The sequence below is a fragment of the Gavia stellata genome, chromosome 11 (genome assembly GCF_030936135.1).
Source record: "Gavia stellata isolate bGavSte3 chromosome 11, bGavSte3.hap2, whole genome shotgun sequence".
Taxonomy (NCBI): Eukaryota; Metazoa; Chordata; class Aves; order Gaviiformes; family Gaviidae; genus Gavia; species Gavia stellata.
This window is the reverse complement of record NC_082604.1, coordinates 9,605,980-9,624,175: the sequence shown is the minus strand read 5'-3', so window position 1 is coordinate 9,624,175 and position 18,196 is coordinate 9,605,980. Positions and strand designations below refer to the sequence as shown.

Here is an 18,196-nt window from a genome sequence, read left to right as displayed (position 1 = left end):
ATGGGAGGAGAAGTAGCTGGATGGTTGCTTGACTTGAGGAAGGGCTCAGAGGACGGGGCAGGGGTCTCATTTGGGGGCATCTAATATGTCTTTGAGGGTAGCTTTGATTTCCTTGTGGATGGGGCTGGAGGGGGAATGGAGGAGTTTGTTTTGAAAAGGCAGCTCGGCAGATCCTCCTCCTGTGCAGCAATACAAAGGTGAAGGACAGCCTGTTTCTGGGGAGGAATTGGCTCTGGTGGCTACCTCGCGCTTCCCGGGAGGAGCAGCAGGGTGTGTGGGTGAGGTAGAGTTGCCCTGGTGGGATGGTGGTAAGTGGGTCACGTTGCTCCAGACTACTTATTTTGAGTGGCTGGGAAATGCCCTGTTTCCAACATTATTATCTGTTTTAGTAACTGGGGGTTATGGTCTCTAATTTCTTTCTGGCTCCTCCAGAGCCTCTGTACCCTGGGGTACTATACACTGTGTCCCAGCATCAGTGGTTTCTGACGGTCTGTGCTTGCTGGACCGGCGTCTGGGAAGTAAGAGGATGATTACAGCATATGCTTCCCAGAAGTGTTGAACCCAAATTCAGGTCGTGGGATCCTACCTCTAAGCGTGACTGGTCGGGGCCCTAAAGGAGGATGCTGAGACTTATGGCGATCTCTCTTTCTCCAGACTGTGTGGCCCATTTTCTCTGCTTCTCTCAGTCCAATATAATGCAGTGGAGCATCAGTGTTGGCTTCTTTAGGCTACAAAATTTATTGTTGTTTATATTGGGTCAGATTCTAACCTCAAATAGAGGGAAGAGTAACTGCAACGTGACCTGCTTTGTGACCAGCGGCTCCAAACCTGCTCAGGTCAGACAGCTGCTGACTAATTCCCCATCTTAACATATTGCTTATAGCTCTAGAGTTTCTTAGAGCAATTCACAGCGCAAAATACATTTACCCTTCTTGTGTTGATCATTCTAGTTTAAGCATTTAGAAATGTTTCAGCGCTGTGTTATTTAAGTGGTTATAATGTTCAGACAGATTTTTATAAATTGCCTTCCAACTGAAAGACTTGTTTTCCTGTTTGTTTTAAACTGGCATTCATACATACAGGAAATACACGGTATTCTGCCATGTTTCTGTTGGCAACTATTAAGTTATCCTTGTCAGAACATGCCAACAGGATTTCTTAGCAAGCTAGCAGAAAGAAAACAAGCAGTTCTCAGACTAAACAGACCCCATGCTTGAGTTGTAATACAGATCTCTTGCTAAATGCTGTGTAGATTCTATAGTCTTTTGGTTTAAGGCAATCTTTGGGATTGCAGGTTGCAGATTCAGATCTTTGGAGTTACTCCAGACCTGCATTGCATTAGCTGACATCATTATTTGGCCTTCAGAATTGGAGGGCCAGTACCTGAAAATAATGTATTGCTGTCAAGAGCTGGTCCTCAGAAATTAATAGCCAGAACGAGCTGTCTCCTGGGTGTGCAAAATCTTCTTCATCACCCCTGTCTCATTGCAGTTCCTGATGTAAACCACAGGGAACTGTGGTCAGCCCTCAGCTCCTCTAGTTGGTTTGATGTAAATTAGAGCAGTTCTGGTACGCTGAAGTAGCCTGTGCTAAAACTGATACAGAACTGGATGTGCAACCCAGAAAATACACAGGCTCTTTGTGGATCCTCAGCAGCTACTGCATGTCTCCAGGAACTGAAGCTGGAGTAGGGTGGTAAAAATACAGCCCTCTAATAATCCACCACTACTACTATTTGTTGCTGCTAACAGCCTGGGTTTTCCTTCCAGCTTTTGATTTGATGCAAGTCAGAGCCAGCTTTTGTGGTTTGGCAAGATTTGCAGTGCAGGTTCTTTTGGGAGAGGCAAGAAATGAAAACTTTAAAACAGAGGAAATGTTTAAAACATAATAATGCTGTGTTAACAGTCTTTAAAATCTCATTTTCTAGCCCCTTTCTTTATGAACACATCATTACAAACGTAGCTGATGTGAGGTGGTCCCTAGGTTTGAGTGCTCGTCACTTCTTTTTCTCAGAGCTCTTTGGCAGTGACTGGGTTGCAGAGTCTGGAAAGAAAGGGAAGATCACTTGTGCCTGTTGTTTTAGGATGAAGGTGTCCTACGGGAGTATCCTGTGGCCGAGCTGGTCCTTTTCCTGCGCAGCGTAATTTCTAGTAACAAGGAGGGAGAGTTTTAGTTCAGAAGTATTAGGGCTGATTGAAGGGATTGAGAGAAAGAGGCCAAGCTCAGCTGTCACACTGCTTCACATTACCTTGGCCAGGATTTTCAAGTGTGGGTGGATAACCTTGGGCGCTTTACTCTAGTGGCGTAGATTTAAAGGCTTTCTTTAAATGCTAAAGCTTGAAAATGCTGGCCTGAATCTTGGCGTGTCTCAGTTTCCAAGCTGGGAGGTGTTCCTCGCCAGTCGTCATTCCTGGGGGAAGGAGAGGCAGACGGTGGGAAGACAGAGGACTCGGGAATGTCTTGGGAGGCTTCCAGTGGCTCGGTTAAGCAATCAGGCCTCTAGATCCTTGTCCAAGTCCTAACCTGGCCCAATCATCACTAGTGCAAACGTTTGCTCCACTTATACAGAGGGAATAATGAAAAAAAAAAAGTGCATGTGGTTAGTTTTCAAAGCCCACATCCAGCCCACAGACTCTTGCAGGTCCCCAGGAGGTAGGCGTAGCTGTCATACCGGCGGTGAAGAATGGGAATGCCAAACTCTAGCTCGGTTCTTCAGATGTGCACAGACATCTAATCTGTGTGTGCACATAAGTTCACTTGTGCAAAAGCCTTTCATGTGCTTATCCTGATGTACATACATGGCTTATACAGATGCTATGCATATGTTTGGAAATTTGGTCATGCTAAAATACATTCTCCTTTGTTTGCAAAGCCGTGTGCCAGCAATACTCGGAGCACAGGGGTGGTGTTACTCAGAAACAGGAGCATTTCTGCCTGGACAAGAGAGAGGAGTGGGTAAAAGGCCCAAGGGACTAACGGGAAGCAGAACTGAACACCGACATTTTAGGAAAGAGCAGAACTGCTTTCTTTTTATTTTATTCTGGTACATGTAACTGGATAGGGCTGGATACGTTACACTTCGCTTGATTTGAAGTCAGTGCGACAGCTAGAGGAGTAAGTTCCTCTCTCACATGAATAAAATTACCAGAATCTGGCCCAGAGAATGTTGCCTTTAGAAATGATTAAAAACATATTTGATTCTCTGTGTTGTAGATCCTTTCCCTGCTGTGACATTATTTGATAATATAATTTACAAAATCCCATGTAAAAGCCCACAGTATTACAAGGTAAATATTCAAAGAGAAAACCTGAAATGTGCCAGGTTCCCTTAAATGTGTTTTGTCCCAATTAAGAGAAAATCTTTTATTGTCTTGTTTTGATTTCTAAGAGGACTTTTCTTCAGTGTTAGTTTCTCAGAATTTTTTTTTTTTTAAAGTAATTAATAATGGAGCAGGCTTTTAGTATCTACCCTGGAAGGTAAAAACCCTTAATCACAGTAACATCATTAGTGCTTTCAAGCATTTAATTTTGATGCTTGACAAAGCACATAGCCATTGATAAGAACAAATAAGTGTTGTTTTGTGCAATTGAGGGAAAAAAGAAAAGCATGAAAACCCCTAAGCTTCAAGTAATTAAATTTAAATATGTTATTTGAATTTAGCTGAGATAATGTACAAACTGTGGGTATATTTTTCAATCAGTGAAAGACCCCTTGAGTAAACATGATCCATTTAAATTCAAATCATGGGGAGTGGAAAGTAAACCCTGCTGTGGTTAAGAAGGCATCTTCACTAAAACACTGGGCATTGTGTATCTTTGATATCTGAGTACTCGTAGTTTTATAAAGGGCTGTTTTCACTCATGGATGCCTACATGCCAGAGACTTTATTGCATCTATTTATTTCCTGTTTTTTTTCCTCTCCCCCCCTCTCCTAATTTGAACCAGTAATGAAAAACTGACACTCTGCTTCTGCCGTCCTTTAAAGTGCCTCAAAACTGTTACAATTCAGCACTTACTAGCCTTGGGATACGGCTTTATAGCATTTGGGTGAAGTTTTTGCAGTACATCTGTGCTCTTTCTCTCTCTGTAGGCTGCAAGCTCAGAACCGCAGTAATAAAACTACTAGTAGGTGTTTAATGGCAGGTTATTGAGGAAGTAGATAAAAGAAAATTGCAACATTGACATCAGTAGGGAGTGGGGTTTTTAAGGGAGAGGAACTGCTGAGCTTTGAACTAGGGAAAGTTACACTTGCTGCTTCTGTTCAAGGGGACCCCTTTTTAGACACCAAAATACCTTGTCATTCTTCCCTGTGAAATGGGCTGTTCTGGTGGAACTGGTGCTTGGTATGTACAGTCTGTGCACGTGTGGCAGGAAATCTTGCTGTTGTAAGCAATGATGACTGAGAAACAAGTTTTTGCTTAGTGTTCCTTTCCAAATATCAGGGAGTTGGGAGGAGGAAAGCGCAAAAAGTGATCTCCCGCTCTTCCAAAAGTATTATGTGATCTTACTGCGAACATCTTAATTATGTAATTATTCTTTTTGGTCAAGCTGTCCTCTGTGTGTTTTGTGTAGGAATGTGTGTATATAATGAACAGTTAGCCCACGCACATATAAGAGAAGATTCTGTCTTTTATTCTGCTCGTGATCAAAGCATCATTTTACAACCTGTTACATGTTTATCTCCGCATCATCCCTAAGAGGCAATTTAAAGGCAAAAGGGAGAAGAACAAAGAATGTAAATATTTTGCAGAAGCTCACCCAGAAGAAAGTCACCCAGTGACTGCTGCCTGGATTGCCATGATGACCTGGCAGTGGTGATGTCCTCTTTGTCCCGGACAATACTGACAGGACTCTTATGCCCTTTTGGTGATATATGTCCAAGGAGACCCAGACCTGTTGTTCTTCCAGAAACCCAGTCTTTCAACTACTCATGTCAGCTGGTGCATCCTGGAAAACAAGAACACAAATAAACCTGATTTGTAGGGCTATTTCCAGAAATAAGAGAGATTTGGTAATGGAGGATTTTTATCCATGCGGTGGGATAACTGTAGTGCTCTCTGTGGTTATTGAGCCCAGTTCCTCAAGGTCCACAGAGTTGCAGATCACTATCCTATTGCATAGACTGTTACAGGTCTGTCCTGGACAGCCTCTTGCAATTCTGGTACTTTGTCCTGTAGTTGGACTTCAGCACTCTCAGGATTTCTGTATAGCGTATGCAATGGCAGGATGTGCAGTCAAAACAAAAAAGCTCAGAAACAAATTGCTCATCTGCAGAATACAGGACAAAAGAAGAAATCAAAAGTTAAGTAGGATGAATTTGCATATAAAGGACAGGAAGGAAAAAATAGGGCCATTCTGACAATTGTAATCATAAGGAGTAACAAAGGAATTGATGTACAAGTCCTCTTTGTGTCCTGGAGGCCAGGAGCAGGTTGTTTATTCCAGTATGGTGTAGTGCCCAAGATCAGCTGTCTATTTTTCAGGGACACGAGAAAGCATTTGTTAAACTATATAAAGCTAAGCATCTTTCACGAGAAGGGGTAGTTAATATATATTCTTCTGGTGCAAATAGCCATTTTACAACAGAGAAGAAATGCGTTTTCATACAGCACTTACCAGCCCAATATTGAAGGATTTGCTAATTTCAATATAGATGCCTGCAGAAATGAAATGGGAAACCAAGGAGGTTAAAAAGAGTATAAAAGAAAGAAAGTGAACTTTCTCTCTACAATTCTTGAGGTCAGACCAGCATAAGTGACAGATTCTCAGTAAAAAGAATTGCCTGTCTGCCCTGCATCAGGTACTGATTAACTAAGCAGATTTCTCTCTCGTTGGTTTATCAGTACTGTCATGCGTGTGTGTGTTTTAGGGTAGCAAATCTGATTTTCTTATTAGCTGAGCAGTATTCTTACTGCAAAAGGGAAGAAAAAAAAGTCTGATTCTCTGTTGAGGAACTGTGAGGTTATTAAGCAGTTTCTCAGCCATGCCACAGATATAACTTGATGGAGCACACCTGGATCCTCCCTGTTGGCTGTGTTTTGTAGTCTCCTCTGTCATCCAATATTTGCCTTTGCATGTGAGAGACAGACAAGGAAAAAAAGAGGAAGGTTCTGGAGGCATTTCTAACAGAGATGCCAAACTGTCAAACAGTAAATCGGGAAGCAGCTCCCTGATGGTTTCACATCAAGAGGAGACACCCTTTTGTGACTGCAGCGTCTACTGGTTATTTTCACTTCCATCAGAACTGTCTGATATGGTCAAGTAGGTTTGAGGCTTTCAACATTCAATTTTCCTTTCATTTATTGTGACTGTTTTATTTGTTTGTCCTTCTTGGTAGTTTTCAAGTACGTGTTTCAGGGATACTTCTTACTTTCTAACGTTTCCATGGGTCGTCATCCCAAAGTTAAGGGTAGAAAAAGAAACAAAAGGAAGAGGAAAGGGGGTAAAAAAGAGCAACATGGCTACAGCTTCAGGGGACAAAAGGAAGAAACATATTCAATTTAGGAAGACCTCTAATCTCTGGTTATACAGGACAGCTTTGTTAGATAAGATTAAAAATTTCATGAATGTCCCTTTTTATCCCTGGAGACTCTGCCATTTATACCAGCTATTGTCGGCATCAAAAGAACTTGATAACAGCTGGCTAGAGACGTGACCACACAGCAACACAACAGCAAGAAAGGGGCAGACGGGTTCATAAATCTTCAGAAAACCCATTCCCCCAGCGTAGCCATGAATCTGCTGCTATCACAGTAAAAGGGAGACTGCATTGTCCTCCAGCCAGTCAAAAACCTGAACTTCAGCGTTAGCAGGGGCTCTATTGAAAGTGTAGGGTGCACAATGAGATGTTTTCCATTATCTTCTTCATTGCAGCCCTTATTACTGCACACAGATACAGTTTAAAGGATCTTTGAGTTTAGCTTGTTGCTAGGTAGAGTTTTTCCAAAAATCATGCAGCCCTTACCCTTGGCAGTGTAATCCTGCTTTTTCTATTCATTGCATCAATACAGCGCCACGTGGGACAGGGTCAGATGATGCTAGTTTGGTACACAACAGACCCATCTCTGATATCTTCTGGCTGGGAAGGAGCTATCAAAGCCAGAATCTGGCCCTTGGGCACTGAGCTTCCCCATTCTCCAGGGACTGCTCACAGACTCAGGCGTAAGCAGGGCAAGTTAGGAAGCACAAATTGGCTCAGACTCTTGAAATACAAGTTTCCTGGTTTTCATGGGAGGGTCCAAATTCATATGTATTCAGCTTTATTCTGGTCTTGCTTAATTCAGTGGCAATACTTTCTCAGCTTTAGAGAAAACCAGATTGGTCCCTCAGGAATTTCATAGTTCCTGTAAAGCAAATAGCTAATGAAGTAACAACAATTAATTTTAAGAGATGGAAGAAGAGAATCACGGTGGACCAAAACAAAAGTACAAGTCTATGCACTCTACCTAGCTAAGGACAAAACCAAGGCAGAATCTTTTAGTACCTTAACCTCTTATGGAGGTTTGTACCTGGATGTCATGAACATTGCAGTGTTTAGACAACTGTATTGTTACTTCAAAACCCACCTATCTAGTATTGCCCAGAATCCAGGAACAAGCTTTATTAGAGAGGATTAAATGCAATTTTTTTAGAGAAAAATACTTAATGCTTCTAACCTCCCCCCGCCCCGCAAGAAAAACACAGTTTCTGAAAGTGCTCATGTTGTGAAAGCTATGAGAAAAAAAAATATGTTCCTTATTAAAACTAAATTATTGCTTATAATTATTTTTTTTTCTGGCAGCTCCATCCCCAATTGCATTGATCCAGGCTAAAGAGATAACAAGGCACAGCGTTGCCTTGGCTTGGCTGGAACCTGACAGGCCAAATGGAGTCATCCTGGAGTACGAAGTCAAATACTATGAAAAGGTACTGTTCAAAAATGGACAAGGAAGGAGTTTTGTTTGGGTTTGAGGAGAGCTTTTTACTTCATTCCATTACAGCGTATTTCCAGATAGGAATCCATCATTTGAAACCAAATAGATTCAGTTTAATAAAATCCAATTAAGGATTTCATGCACTTGAATGGTTGCTTGAAAGAATAAGACTCATAGGCTGTTCCAGCTGTATGGTACGAGTTTATTTTGTTATTTTTTCCTACCTAGGAACTGAGCTTTTGTAGCAAGCATATTTATAATGAGAATCAATAATGTTGGGCAGAAGTGAAACATTAGCTTTACTTCAGACAGAAGTATAATAATGAAGTATATAACACAGTAATAATAACAATAATAATATCTGTTTGCCGATAGCTTCTGCTTAGAGTGATAGTGTGGGCTGGATGGCTTTTAATAGAGAATAAGGAAAGAAAATTACATTCTTCATACTTTCCAAGTTAGAGGGAGATGTTATTCCTACAAATAACTTCTCAAGTCTGGAACTATGAAAAGAGCTATTTTCTTTGAAGGTTCTCTGTAAAAATGAACAATTACCTGCTCTTGCTTGTGTGTGCTCTCACACACACATGCATACTTCTAAATTTTTTTTTATAAAGATAATCACTTATTTGCTTCCCCAACATGTACAGAAGAAGGCATCTGATTTGCAGGGAAGCTAGATTATTACATTTTCTGATGGATTTTCCAGCGAAAAATAGAACAGTTTTTAAGATTGGACTTCCTGGAAGACATTTTCTAAGTCTTTTCTTTCTTAAATTATTTTTATTTTTTTTTTTATATGGCTCCTGGCTGATAGGAAGAAAAAGAAAGTGCCAGCATGTGCGACTAAAATGTTGCTTGTTCATCAAGAGGATCCTATTTGAAGGCTTGGCTATTTTCCAGAGGATTTCACTGTGTGATTTCTTAACTAATCAGTGATATATGAGCATCATACCTACCGCCTCATCATCCTTTTTTGGCTTGCTCAGAGCTCCATGCAGCACGCAGTGCTATGGGTATTGAGCAAGGCCGACAGCAGGAGCCCTGGGGACATATTTTGAGAATTCCATCGTTGTTACTCATCTTCTTTCATCATGACGGTTTTGGCAAAGAAGTGGGGTTCCACGGTTCACGGTGCAGCAAGGCATTTTTACTTGATCACCACTGTGTTCTTTTGTTGTTAGGACCAAAACGAGCGCAGCTATCGCATTGTGAAGACAGCCTCCAGGAATACTGACATCAAAGGCTTGAACCCCCTGACTTCGTATGTGTTTCATGTGCGGGCCAGGACAGCAGCAGGATATGGAGACTTCAGTGGACCATTTGAGTTCACAACTAACACAGGTAATGACATGCCCGCCGATTTCTTTTTCTTTTCCTTGAGCAAAGAGTGCAAATGTAACTGAGCTGTGTGTTGGGAGTTTCCTGGTGGTTGCTTGGACTGTGGTGTGTCTGTTCTGGGAAAATATTCTTCCATGGCCGTATGACTGTTAGTGATGTCATGAATCTGACCCGAGATGTCTATTTGGATATGCTATATTCTAGATTCTAGCAATGAATATACTTCAGTGTGGCATAAGGAGACATGCACCCTATAAACACTTGGAAGCCATTGATGCTTGAGAGATTTATGTACCTATTTTGTTTACTGTAAATGTAGATGTTTGCACACGGTTTTTGAATATCTTATTTGCAGGAGAATAGAACCCTGTTACTCTCCTTTGCAGGCTGTTGACATAGATCAGTTAGGTGTCCTACATCAGCTCACACATTTGCACTTTACCTTAGGCATATAAAGAAAGAATGTTTGAATTATGTTGTCAGTAGGGCTTTTCACTTTGCTCAAAGAAGCATGCAAATTTAGCCCCCAAAACGTTTGTTTTTCGGTGGCAGGAAGGCAATGTGACCAAGCCTATTTTATTTTGGACATACAGATCTGTTTAAATCAATTTAAGATCATGCCAGTTAGTGGCAACATCCTTCAGGATGTTAATAGCTGAAAATAATCAATCCAGCAGGAAGAGGGAAGACATTTTAAAATAGCTTACTCTTTTTTTGTCAGTTGGGGAGTGATCATCTGGCCCCACTGAGAGAAAAAGGAGGAGGAAAGAAGAGTGGAAAGCAATTAGAAAGTAAAAAAAAAAATAGCCATTATACCCTCTGAGCAACACTGAAGAGGAGAAGGAGGGGGAGTCCTTGTTCCCAGTGAACTGAAGTTCCCCAAAATCATTATCAAACATCATGTCTTCAGCTAATTAGGGCCCTGTTGGAAAATTGTGTCAAATGACTATATAATAAAGGCCTGAAAGTAGATTTGAGTGCTACTCTAAAATGCCTTCACAAGCCAGAAAGCTTCATTGAGTGCTACCTAGGTTGATTTTTTGAGAGTGTCTGACACTAATGCTCCATTTTCTGTTTCCAGTTCCTTCCCCCATCATTGGCGATGGAACCAATCCCACAGTGCTTCTTGTTTCAGTGGCTGGCAGTGTTGTTCTTGTGGTCATTCTCATTGCAGCCTTTGTCATCAGCAGGAGGTAAGAACTTAAGCTTCTCTCTCCCTCTCTCTCTTTCATGAGGGAGTTTTTTGTCTCCTCCAAACAAAGCTAAATTCTTTGATTAGCATCATAAACAGTGCATTTGCATTACAAGCCTTCTCCCATGTAGCTTTGATCTTCTCAACATTAGTACCAAGCAGCATGTGATGTAATGGCAGTAGTTCCAGCTCTATTTACCCTTCAAATGCAAAGCTGATTCCAATAACTGGCATTGAGAACCAAGCCAGCTGGAGATTTGTGGTTAGTGTAATCTGAAGTTAAGTTTAATGGGTATGGGTACAGTAGGTTTTCTTGGACTGACTCCTGATAGACAGGGAATAAACAACTGCACTGTTGTGAACTAAGCCATCAGATTGCTATGCTTGTAATTTTTCTGTTAGTTTGTATGAGTCTGCATTAGTCTTTTGGGTTAGTCCTTCCAGTGAGTGGATATGACTGTTAAACAGAAGCCACAGTCATTCAGCATCATATACAGTAACACAGCAGACTGGATCGATGGTTATTTCATCAGAGCAGGACCATAATCTTCTACCAAGTACTTGTTCATTCTCCCAGATTCAACCCAGGCATCAGGAACAATCCTGTGAATAGGAGGACAGTGTAGCAGAAGCACAGTGTGTTTCTGTCTTCATCTTTGTGTTCAGTCTCGTTAAAAAAGATTGGCATGATGTTGCTTCAGTGTAATTCTGAGATAAAACTGGACGTATCATTACTGCATCTGAAGCCTGGGATCTGAGGGATGCATGTTTTGTCAGTCTCTGTTGATCAGTTTAATGGCACCAGCCATAAATGTGCACAAATTCCTCTTGATTTGCTCTCTTACTTTAAATTGTCTTAAAGAGCAGTTAAGTCACTATGATTGTAGTATCTGGAAAGTAGACATGCATTGTTATAGCTTTCTGTGGGTGTTCAACTCAAAGCCTCCATGCTGGCAAGAAGAAAGAAGAGCAGAACATATGAAAATGTAATGCAGAGAGACAGGTTTATCAAAAGCCATTGCAACAGAAAATAGCATCACTGAGCTTGATGACTTAATCTCCTCTCCGCTTTTATTGATCACTTTATTATTTAAGGCAGGATTGATAGCAGGATACATTGGATTTCTAATTATGAGTCGCCACCTTGGAGAATTGAACCTGTCGAGCTGCTTTGAGATGATTCCTTCCCCTCCTCCCCCTATAAAAAAATGTCGCTTCCCAAGGCTGATAAACAGTGCTTGGTGATTGGCCCTCAATGGATCACTTTTTAGAAAATGAAATGTCAACCCCTTGCCCTCATATTGATTCTCTTTAGTATCGGCCATAAAGCTGTCAGAGGAAAGGCTGCCTGGAGCCAGGTAGCTGACAGACTCGCTGATGTGGGTGCGCACTCAGGCAGGTCTTCTCACCGCTCAGGCTGTCTGTTCAGTTATCTCTGCCCACAAGCGTTCAACTCGGACAAAGACAAGACAAAGAGCAGGTGGGCAGTAGGGACAAAAGGGTGGTCCAAGCACTGTGGGAATGGAGATAAAAGTGTCCTGGTGGCCGTGGTTTCAGAGATGTCCCATAGCTCTGCACTGGTGGGTCTCAGAGAGGCCGTGGAAGGGGAAAGACGTAGCAAGATGAATGAAATACTAGGACAGTGAAACTGCTCTGTGCATACTAATGCATGGTGCCATGCTAATTAATAGCCTTCCTCAATACACAGCTCTCCAGTAGCTGGAAGTAGCTCTCAATAAACAGAATCTACTTTAATATTCACTATTACTCTAACGATTTTAAGCACTTTACCAATGTCATTTAGAGGTGTGGGCTTTGGGGATATTTCGTGATGTTCCTACACCAGCAGAAGTTAATAGCAAAATAATTATACTTTGTTCCAAAATTACTTCAGATGAGAAAAAGCTTTTCTGTCCATACGTCCCCATGAGGAGGTTTTGTAATCTAGCCATGACCTAAAAGTTGTATTTGTGCAACCAAATCTGTGCTTTGGCCTGCAGACATGGCCTCTCTGCATCCGTGAGCCAAATGTGGGAACTGGGCATATGCTGGAGGTGCCCACCTTTGAACCCTGAGTTATTACTACTAATTTAGCATTACGTTTTTTCAAGTCATTGCTCAAATCCCAAAATTCATTTTTATAACACAATTTGTCAGAGAACTTTGCCTTCAGGCAGCTCAAGCCGTTTGGTTCTGTCCTGCGACCATGGCGTTTGTGTTAACATGAGAACTAATCTGCCCAAGTGTTAGTTTAAATTTACTGAGGTTAAGATGAGCATATGCGTAGAGCAGAGAGCAGGAGGTAGCGTGAGTGTTTCTAAACCCTGCCCTGCAGGAACGCTGCGTGAAATTAGAGTATCTGAAATAGAGTTGTAAAGGATTTGGGAAAGTGTAAAACAGAAAGAACCACTTTCTAAAAGGGCTTGGGTGGAGTATGATGGCCCTACAGAATTCTCTGGTCAGCTAAAAGTTCACGTCGGAAATTCTTCCGATTGATAGATTGCTTTCTCTTCTGCTCCATAAACAGCTGAACACGTTTGCCCACCTTTTGCTGATGGTGTTGGGTGAGCACGCTCCGCCAGCCTGGTGCCTGAGCGCGGCAGCACCCCCAGCCCCTCTTCTGTCTGGGGAGGAGGAGGTGGGAGCAGCGGTGCGGCGCTGGGTCCCTGCTGTTTCACCTCAGTGCGCGCTAAGACCCTCCGTTGTTACCTCCTCTTCATCACCAGCCCCCACCGGTAGATCTGCCTGTGTCCCTGACCCCCGCAGTTTCTGAAAGCTTCTGTGTTCTTTTCCTGAATGCCGGCTATTTAACCGCCACCACCAAAATCCCTGTAATTACGGGGTTCAAATCTGCCACAAAGGCTTCCTTCTGCCATCAGGTGAGCTGGCCCGGGAGGCAGCTCCAGCCCCGCGTGCCCCGTGGTGCGGGGCGCCTGGGCTGCTCTCGGGGACAATGGCAGACAGGAGTGTCCTGCCCCGAGCCAAGCAGGAGAGGTCAACAGGTGACACAGGGGGAAGTGGAAGTAGGTAGTTAGTTTGGAAGGTATTCTTTAAAGTTAATAAGCTGTAATTATATTACTTGAACAGTAATCCCTTTGTTTCCCTTTGCTTTTTGCATGTCTTTGGGTTTTAGTTGGAGAAGGTTATTTTTTTGTCTGTTGTTAGGTTGCTTGTACTTTTTAAAAATAAGATTAAAAGCATTTTTTCATACCTAAAATGCTTTCGTGTAAAGCCTGTTTGTGTTTCATATTTCCCATCTGTGCCTGAACATTAATAAAATGGATTTGAAAGGGTCCTGCTTAAAATGCAGAATCTTTTTTTTTTTTTTCTTCCTTTTTTTCTTTCCTCTGAGAGAAGTTGTGTAATACCTGAAACCATCTCTGCAATCCCCTTAGCTGACTTGGTCCCATATGGCAGTCGGTGAGGTTTGTGTTCCCTCTTCCTTCTTACTCAGTTCAGTAACTGGGAGCAGAACATAGTCCTTTTAGTTAACTCAGCTCTGTTATACCAGTGCAGTAAGTCCTCGGGCAAATAAATGGTTTAAATTGATGTTTGGATCCAGTGTGGTTTTTAATAATGCTGCTCTTGTGATTTGGAGCCATTTGCATTTAATTGACTTTCATCAAGAAAAGAAGCTCCCAACCGTTTATGGTTGGATATGTACCTGCTTTTTATGTCTGAACACAGGTCCTGTTGATGTTGTTGGGAGCTGTGAGGCTTGGTTCAAAGATCAGGTAGTCTTCACATGTCAAACAGGATTTTTTCCCCCCCTCTGTTTCGTGGTTAATTTATAGTTTTTATTATTGGCATAATGTGTTTAACACCCAGCAAAGACAAAGGCTGGGAATGGCCTTTCAGCTGACAGCGAGGGGAAGCTGCCATTCCCTGCAGGCCGGGTGCAGGGTGGGAAGCGAGATGCTTTTTGCTAATGGGCAGAAGGGTTTTGCTGATGGGAGGGGAACGGTGAGACTCAGGAAGATTTACTGCAAGAGAGGCTCTCAGTCCCATGTTTTTGCTCTGTTATCTGTGAGTTTTGACCTCTTTTAACTCACGACTCCCAACAGGTCTTTCTCTCACCCACTCCCGTTTTCCTCCTCTACCCATTCACCATTTTCAGACTTGTAACCCAGTCTCACCCCAGTGTCCCTGGCAGGCCTGGTTGCCTCCTGCCCCGCTCCAGGCAGCGGGTTGCACATCGCAGGCAGTGCCAGTCTTGCCTCCTGTTCTCCAGGCTTGGTTTCTCCTTCTGCCTTCCCTCTTCTTCACACCAGCCCAGACTCTTGCCAGTTAGCTAACCTGGGTCTGACACACAGGGAGATTTGGACTTCCAGAGGAACAGGCGAACTGAGGAGTAAGCAACAATAAGCCCTTCTCTCTGGCAATACCTGTTCTTACGCCTGGTTCTGAACTTTCAGTGAATGATGGGTAAAAGCCGAAATCAAATCTCTACATCTACATACCATTAGATGCTGGGGAACTTCAAATCCCAGCACACATTTGGCTGAGCTGACTCCTCAATATCTTCCCTAACAGACTAACCTCTTGTATTAACTTTTCTTAATGCCACTTATCCATTGAAGTTTAAAGCTGAACTAATTAAATACATAACTGGATACAATATCGTGTGTGTAGGTGTAGAAATATTAATCTATAGAATTAACATACTACACTACCTTATTGTCTCCAACTCAGAGGGTTAGTAGAGGAGTTCTGCCATCAGGAGTTCTTTGCCCCATTCAATTATACAGTAATGAAAAGAATAAATAAAATCCTTGGGATCTGCATTTTTCGTGGTCAGGTTGGTGGTTTTTTGCTTCCATCCCAATTTCTGTGCTACTAGACTGTTTCCAGTTTTAAATTTGCAGTTAAGTAAGTGTGTTGCTATTGGCATTTGCCTAATTATGTTTGAAAACCAATCTACCAAAACACCTCTGTTGTAGCATTTAAATCCATATACGGTAGGACTAAAAAGCAATTTGGCCCTTTTTTGCACAGAATTGCAAATATACTTTTGAAGAAAAAGTAGCCAAAATGCAAGCTTTCTTTTCTTTCTTTAAATGCTGAGATGGAAAGATGGAGATTTGTGTTTCCCTTGATGCTTTGTTGATGCCACTAACAGTTAGAGCAGTTTGAGGAGAGGAGTTTCCTACCCTGCTGCTAAGCATACGTTGTGTCATGGGCGCAGGTCGTGGCAGGTGCAAACAGCTCAAGTCTCAGCAGGTCGAGGTTGTCTCCAAGTAAGATACTTACTTTGAACTGTAATGCTCTTTTTTTGTTCTGACAGGCGCAGTAAGTACAGTAAGGCTAAGCAAGAGGCAGATGAGGAGAAACATTTGAACCAAGGTAAAAGGCAGTGGTGCTTGGGTGCTTGGGTTTGGTTCGGTTTGAAAAACATGGCCCGTGTTCTGATGCTTGGGAAATAAGGGATGACATTCCTCTTGAGAGGAATATGTTTCTGTTTTCCTCTCTTGCAAACATCCTCCTTCAAAACTATGCGCTTTAGGAACAGGGAAAATAGAAGCATCTGGGTAAAATTTTTGAGGCGACAGACAGGAGAAAGGTTCATCAAGTTTTTCCATTGTCCGTTCCACTGAAAAGACATCTCTTCTCAGCTAGTGATATTTAGGCATGATTTTCCCCACAATACTCTGCTAAGGCAGTTTCTGGATGGGCTGGAGGCAATCCTGCAGGAAAGGATGTGTGAACTTTGCTGCCTTATTTCCAGGACTGAATCCTACTGTTACTCCTATCTCAGTCATCCGGGTACCAGACCTAGGACCTGAGCTCAGAACTTCTTCGTTCCCAAAAGGGAAAAGTGATGTCTTTTAGTCTCACAGGTCCATAGACAGACTATTGGCATGTTAGTGATGGCAGCGATTTGTGAAGCTCGTTTATTGGTAAAAGCCTGATTCCTTACATCAATATTGGGAAATATTAAATGTTTACATTTTAAAAAATCACATTGAGGGAAAAATACGTTAAGTCCTTCCTTCCTTCATCAGTCATTCCTGGCTTAGGGTACATTTTTATTGTACACTCTCTTTGCTGTTGTATATCATTAAGGCTTCAGTCTCATATGTTCTGTGTTCAGCAGCATGTAGATCAGTGACTTCAAATAAAACATTTCTGCCTTGCAGGTGTTAGAACATATGTGGATCCTTTTACATATGAGGATCCAAACCAAGCTGTGAGGGAATTTGCGAAAGAAATTGATGCCTCCTGCATAAAGATTGAAAAAGTTATCGGTGTGGGTAAGTGCCAGAACTTTTGCATTTTTTTTCTGTAAATATGGTTTTGAATTTGCTTTTTGGAAACTTGGGATCCTATGATTTTTGTATGACAGTTCCCCCAAATGAACTGACATAACAGTTTGACAGCACAAGTGTGTGCTTCATGTTCATGACCATGGATTCTTGTGCCTTTTTCCTTAAGGGGAATTTGGTGAAGTATGCAGTGGACGTCTCAAAGTACCAGGAAAAAGAGAGATCTGTGTTGCTATCAAGACTCTAAAAGCTGGTTACACTGATAAACAAAGGAGAGACTTCCTGAGCGAGGCCAGCATCATGGGACAATTTGACCACCCCAATATCATCCACTTGGAAGGTGTAGTTACTAAATGTAAGTAGGTCATTTTCATGACAAGGCCAATTTGGAAGTCACTGAGAAATTAAGTCTGTGGTGGTGTGTGCTGGTTTTTTTTTTTTTTTTTTCTTTTTTCCCCTCTTTCCCGTGAAATGACAGATGGAACAGATCCACTGATAGCTAATAGGAGGAAATCAGTGCAGGACAAGTCATTAATCTTGTTGTCAGCTATAAATGGGTTTATGGCTTCAGCTGATACTCTATCTGTAGGCAGCTTGTACAAGATTTTGTAGGGGGAATTAATACTGCAGGGGTTGGCTTTTTTCCCCCCTCCTTGCTATGCCAAGCAGGCATCTTTCACATCTTTGCTAGATTGAGCTGATTGTTACAGGATAGGCAAAAGCAGATGGTGAGCAAAGAATTTTAAATGGTTGGGGTAAAAATACCAAAACAAAACTACAGAGTTGTATGTTTAAGGTACAAAGCACAGATGTAAGGAGCAAGCCTTTGAAATGGAGTTTTAGGGTGAAGCTTGCTTATTTGTTTTCTCTGATTTACAAGTGTGATAATTTCACTCTGCAGAATTTACCTGGCTGATCTTTTTGTTTGGTTGGTTTGGGTTTTTTTAAGTCTGTTAGCATTCACTGTGCCATGAACCCTGCCTTAGAATGGCAGCGCTCGCTGGATGCTGTTCGTGTGCTAGAACTGAAAATACAGCTGTGAGACAGATGTGCTTGGGTCTGACTTGATAAGGTGCCGCTGCGGTGGTGTAGTTATTGTCCCTACTCTGACTGCCATCGGTAGCATGTTGGCAAAGCCTGGCACTGATCGCTAATCCTAGAAGACACTTTGGATGTAGGGGCTCATGCTCAGGGTAGCAAAAAAAGCAGGCAGTGATCTTGTGAGCTGCTCTTAAAGGGTGGAATTTGTGAAGCTTACCTGCTGCAGCTGATGGTGTGCATGATGAACGTGAACACAGGGCATTAATAGTGTAAGGAATTAAAATTAGATACGGATGAAAAGTTAAAAAGTAAAATATTACTAGAAGAACAAAGTATCTCCCATAGAGGGTTGTCAAAGCCATCAATACCCCTGAAAAACCCTGTCCTTCTTGAATGTTGGTGGGATCTGGATGCTTACTCTACCACTTGTGTTTCTGGAAATCTT

The 18,196-nt window shown here is 42.1% G+C and overlaps 1 protein-coding gene across 3 annotated transcripts in view; it reads left to right on the top strand.

Annotated features, from left to right (window-relative positions):
- EPHA4 (EPH receptor A4) overlaps positions 1-18,196 on the top strand; it is a 101,658-nt gene that overhangs the window by 71,413 nt on the left and 12,049 nt on the right. For all 3 annotated transcript variants that reach the window (XM_059822407.1, XM_059822408.1, XM_059822409.1), the window contains 6 exons: positions 7,782-7,906; positions 9,099-9,258; positions 10,337-10,448; positions 15,732-15,790; positions 16,585-16,698; positions 16,880-17,065. In XM_059822407.1, the coding sequence (XP_059678390.1) occupies positions 7,782-7,906; positions 9,099-9,258; positions 10,337-10,448; positions 15,732-15,790; positions 16,585-16,698; positions 16,880-17,065 (756 nt within the window). The remainder of the gene's footprint in view (positions 1-7,781; positions 7,907-9,098; positions 9,259-10,336; positions 10,449-15,731; positions 15,791-16,584; positions 16,699-16,879; positions 17,066-18,196) is intronic.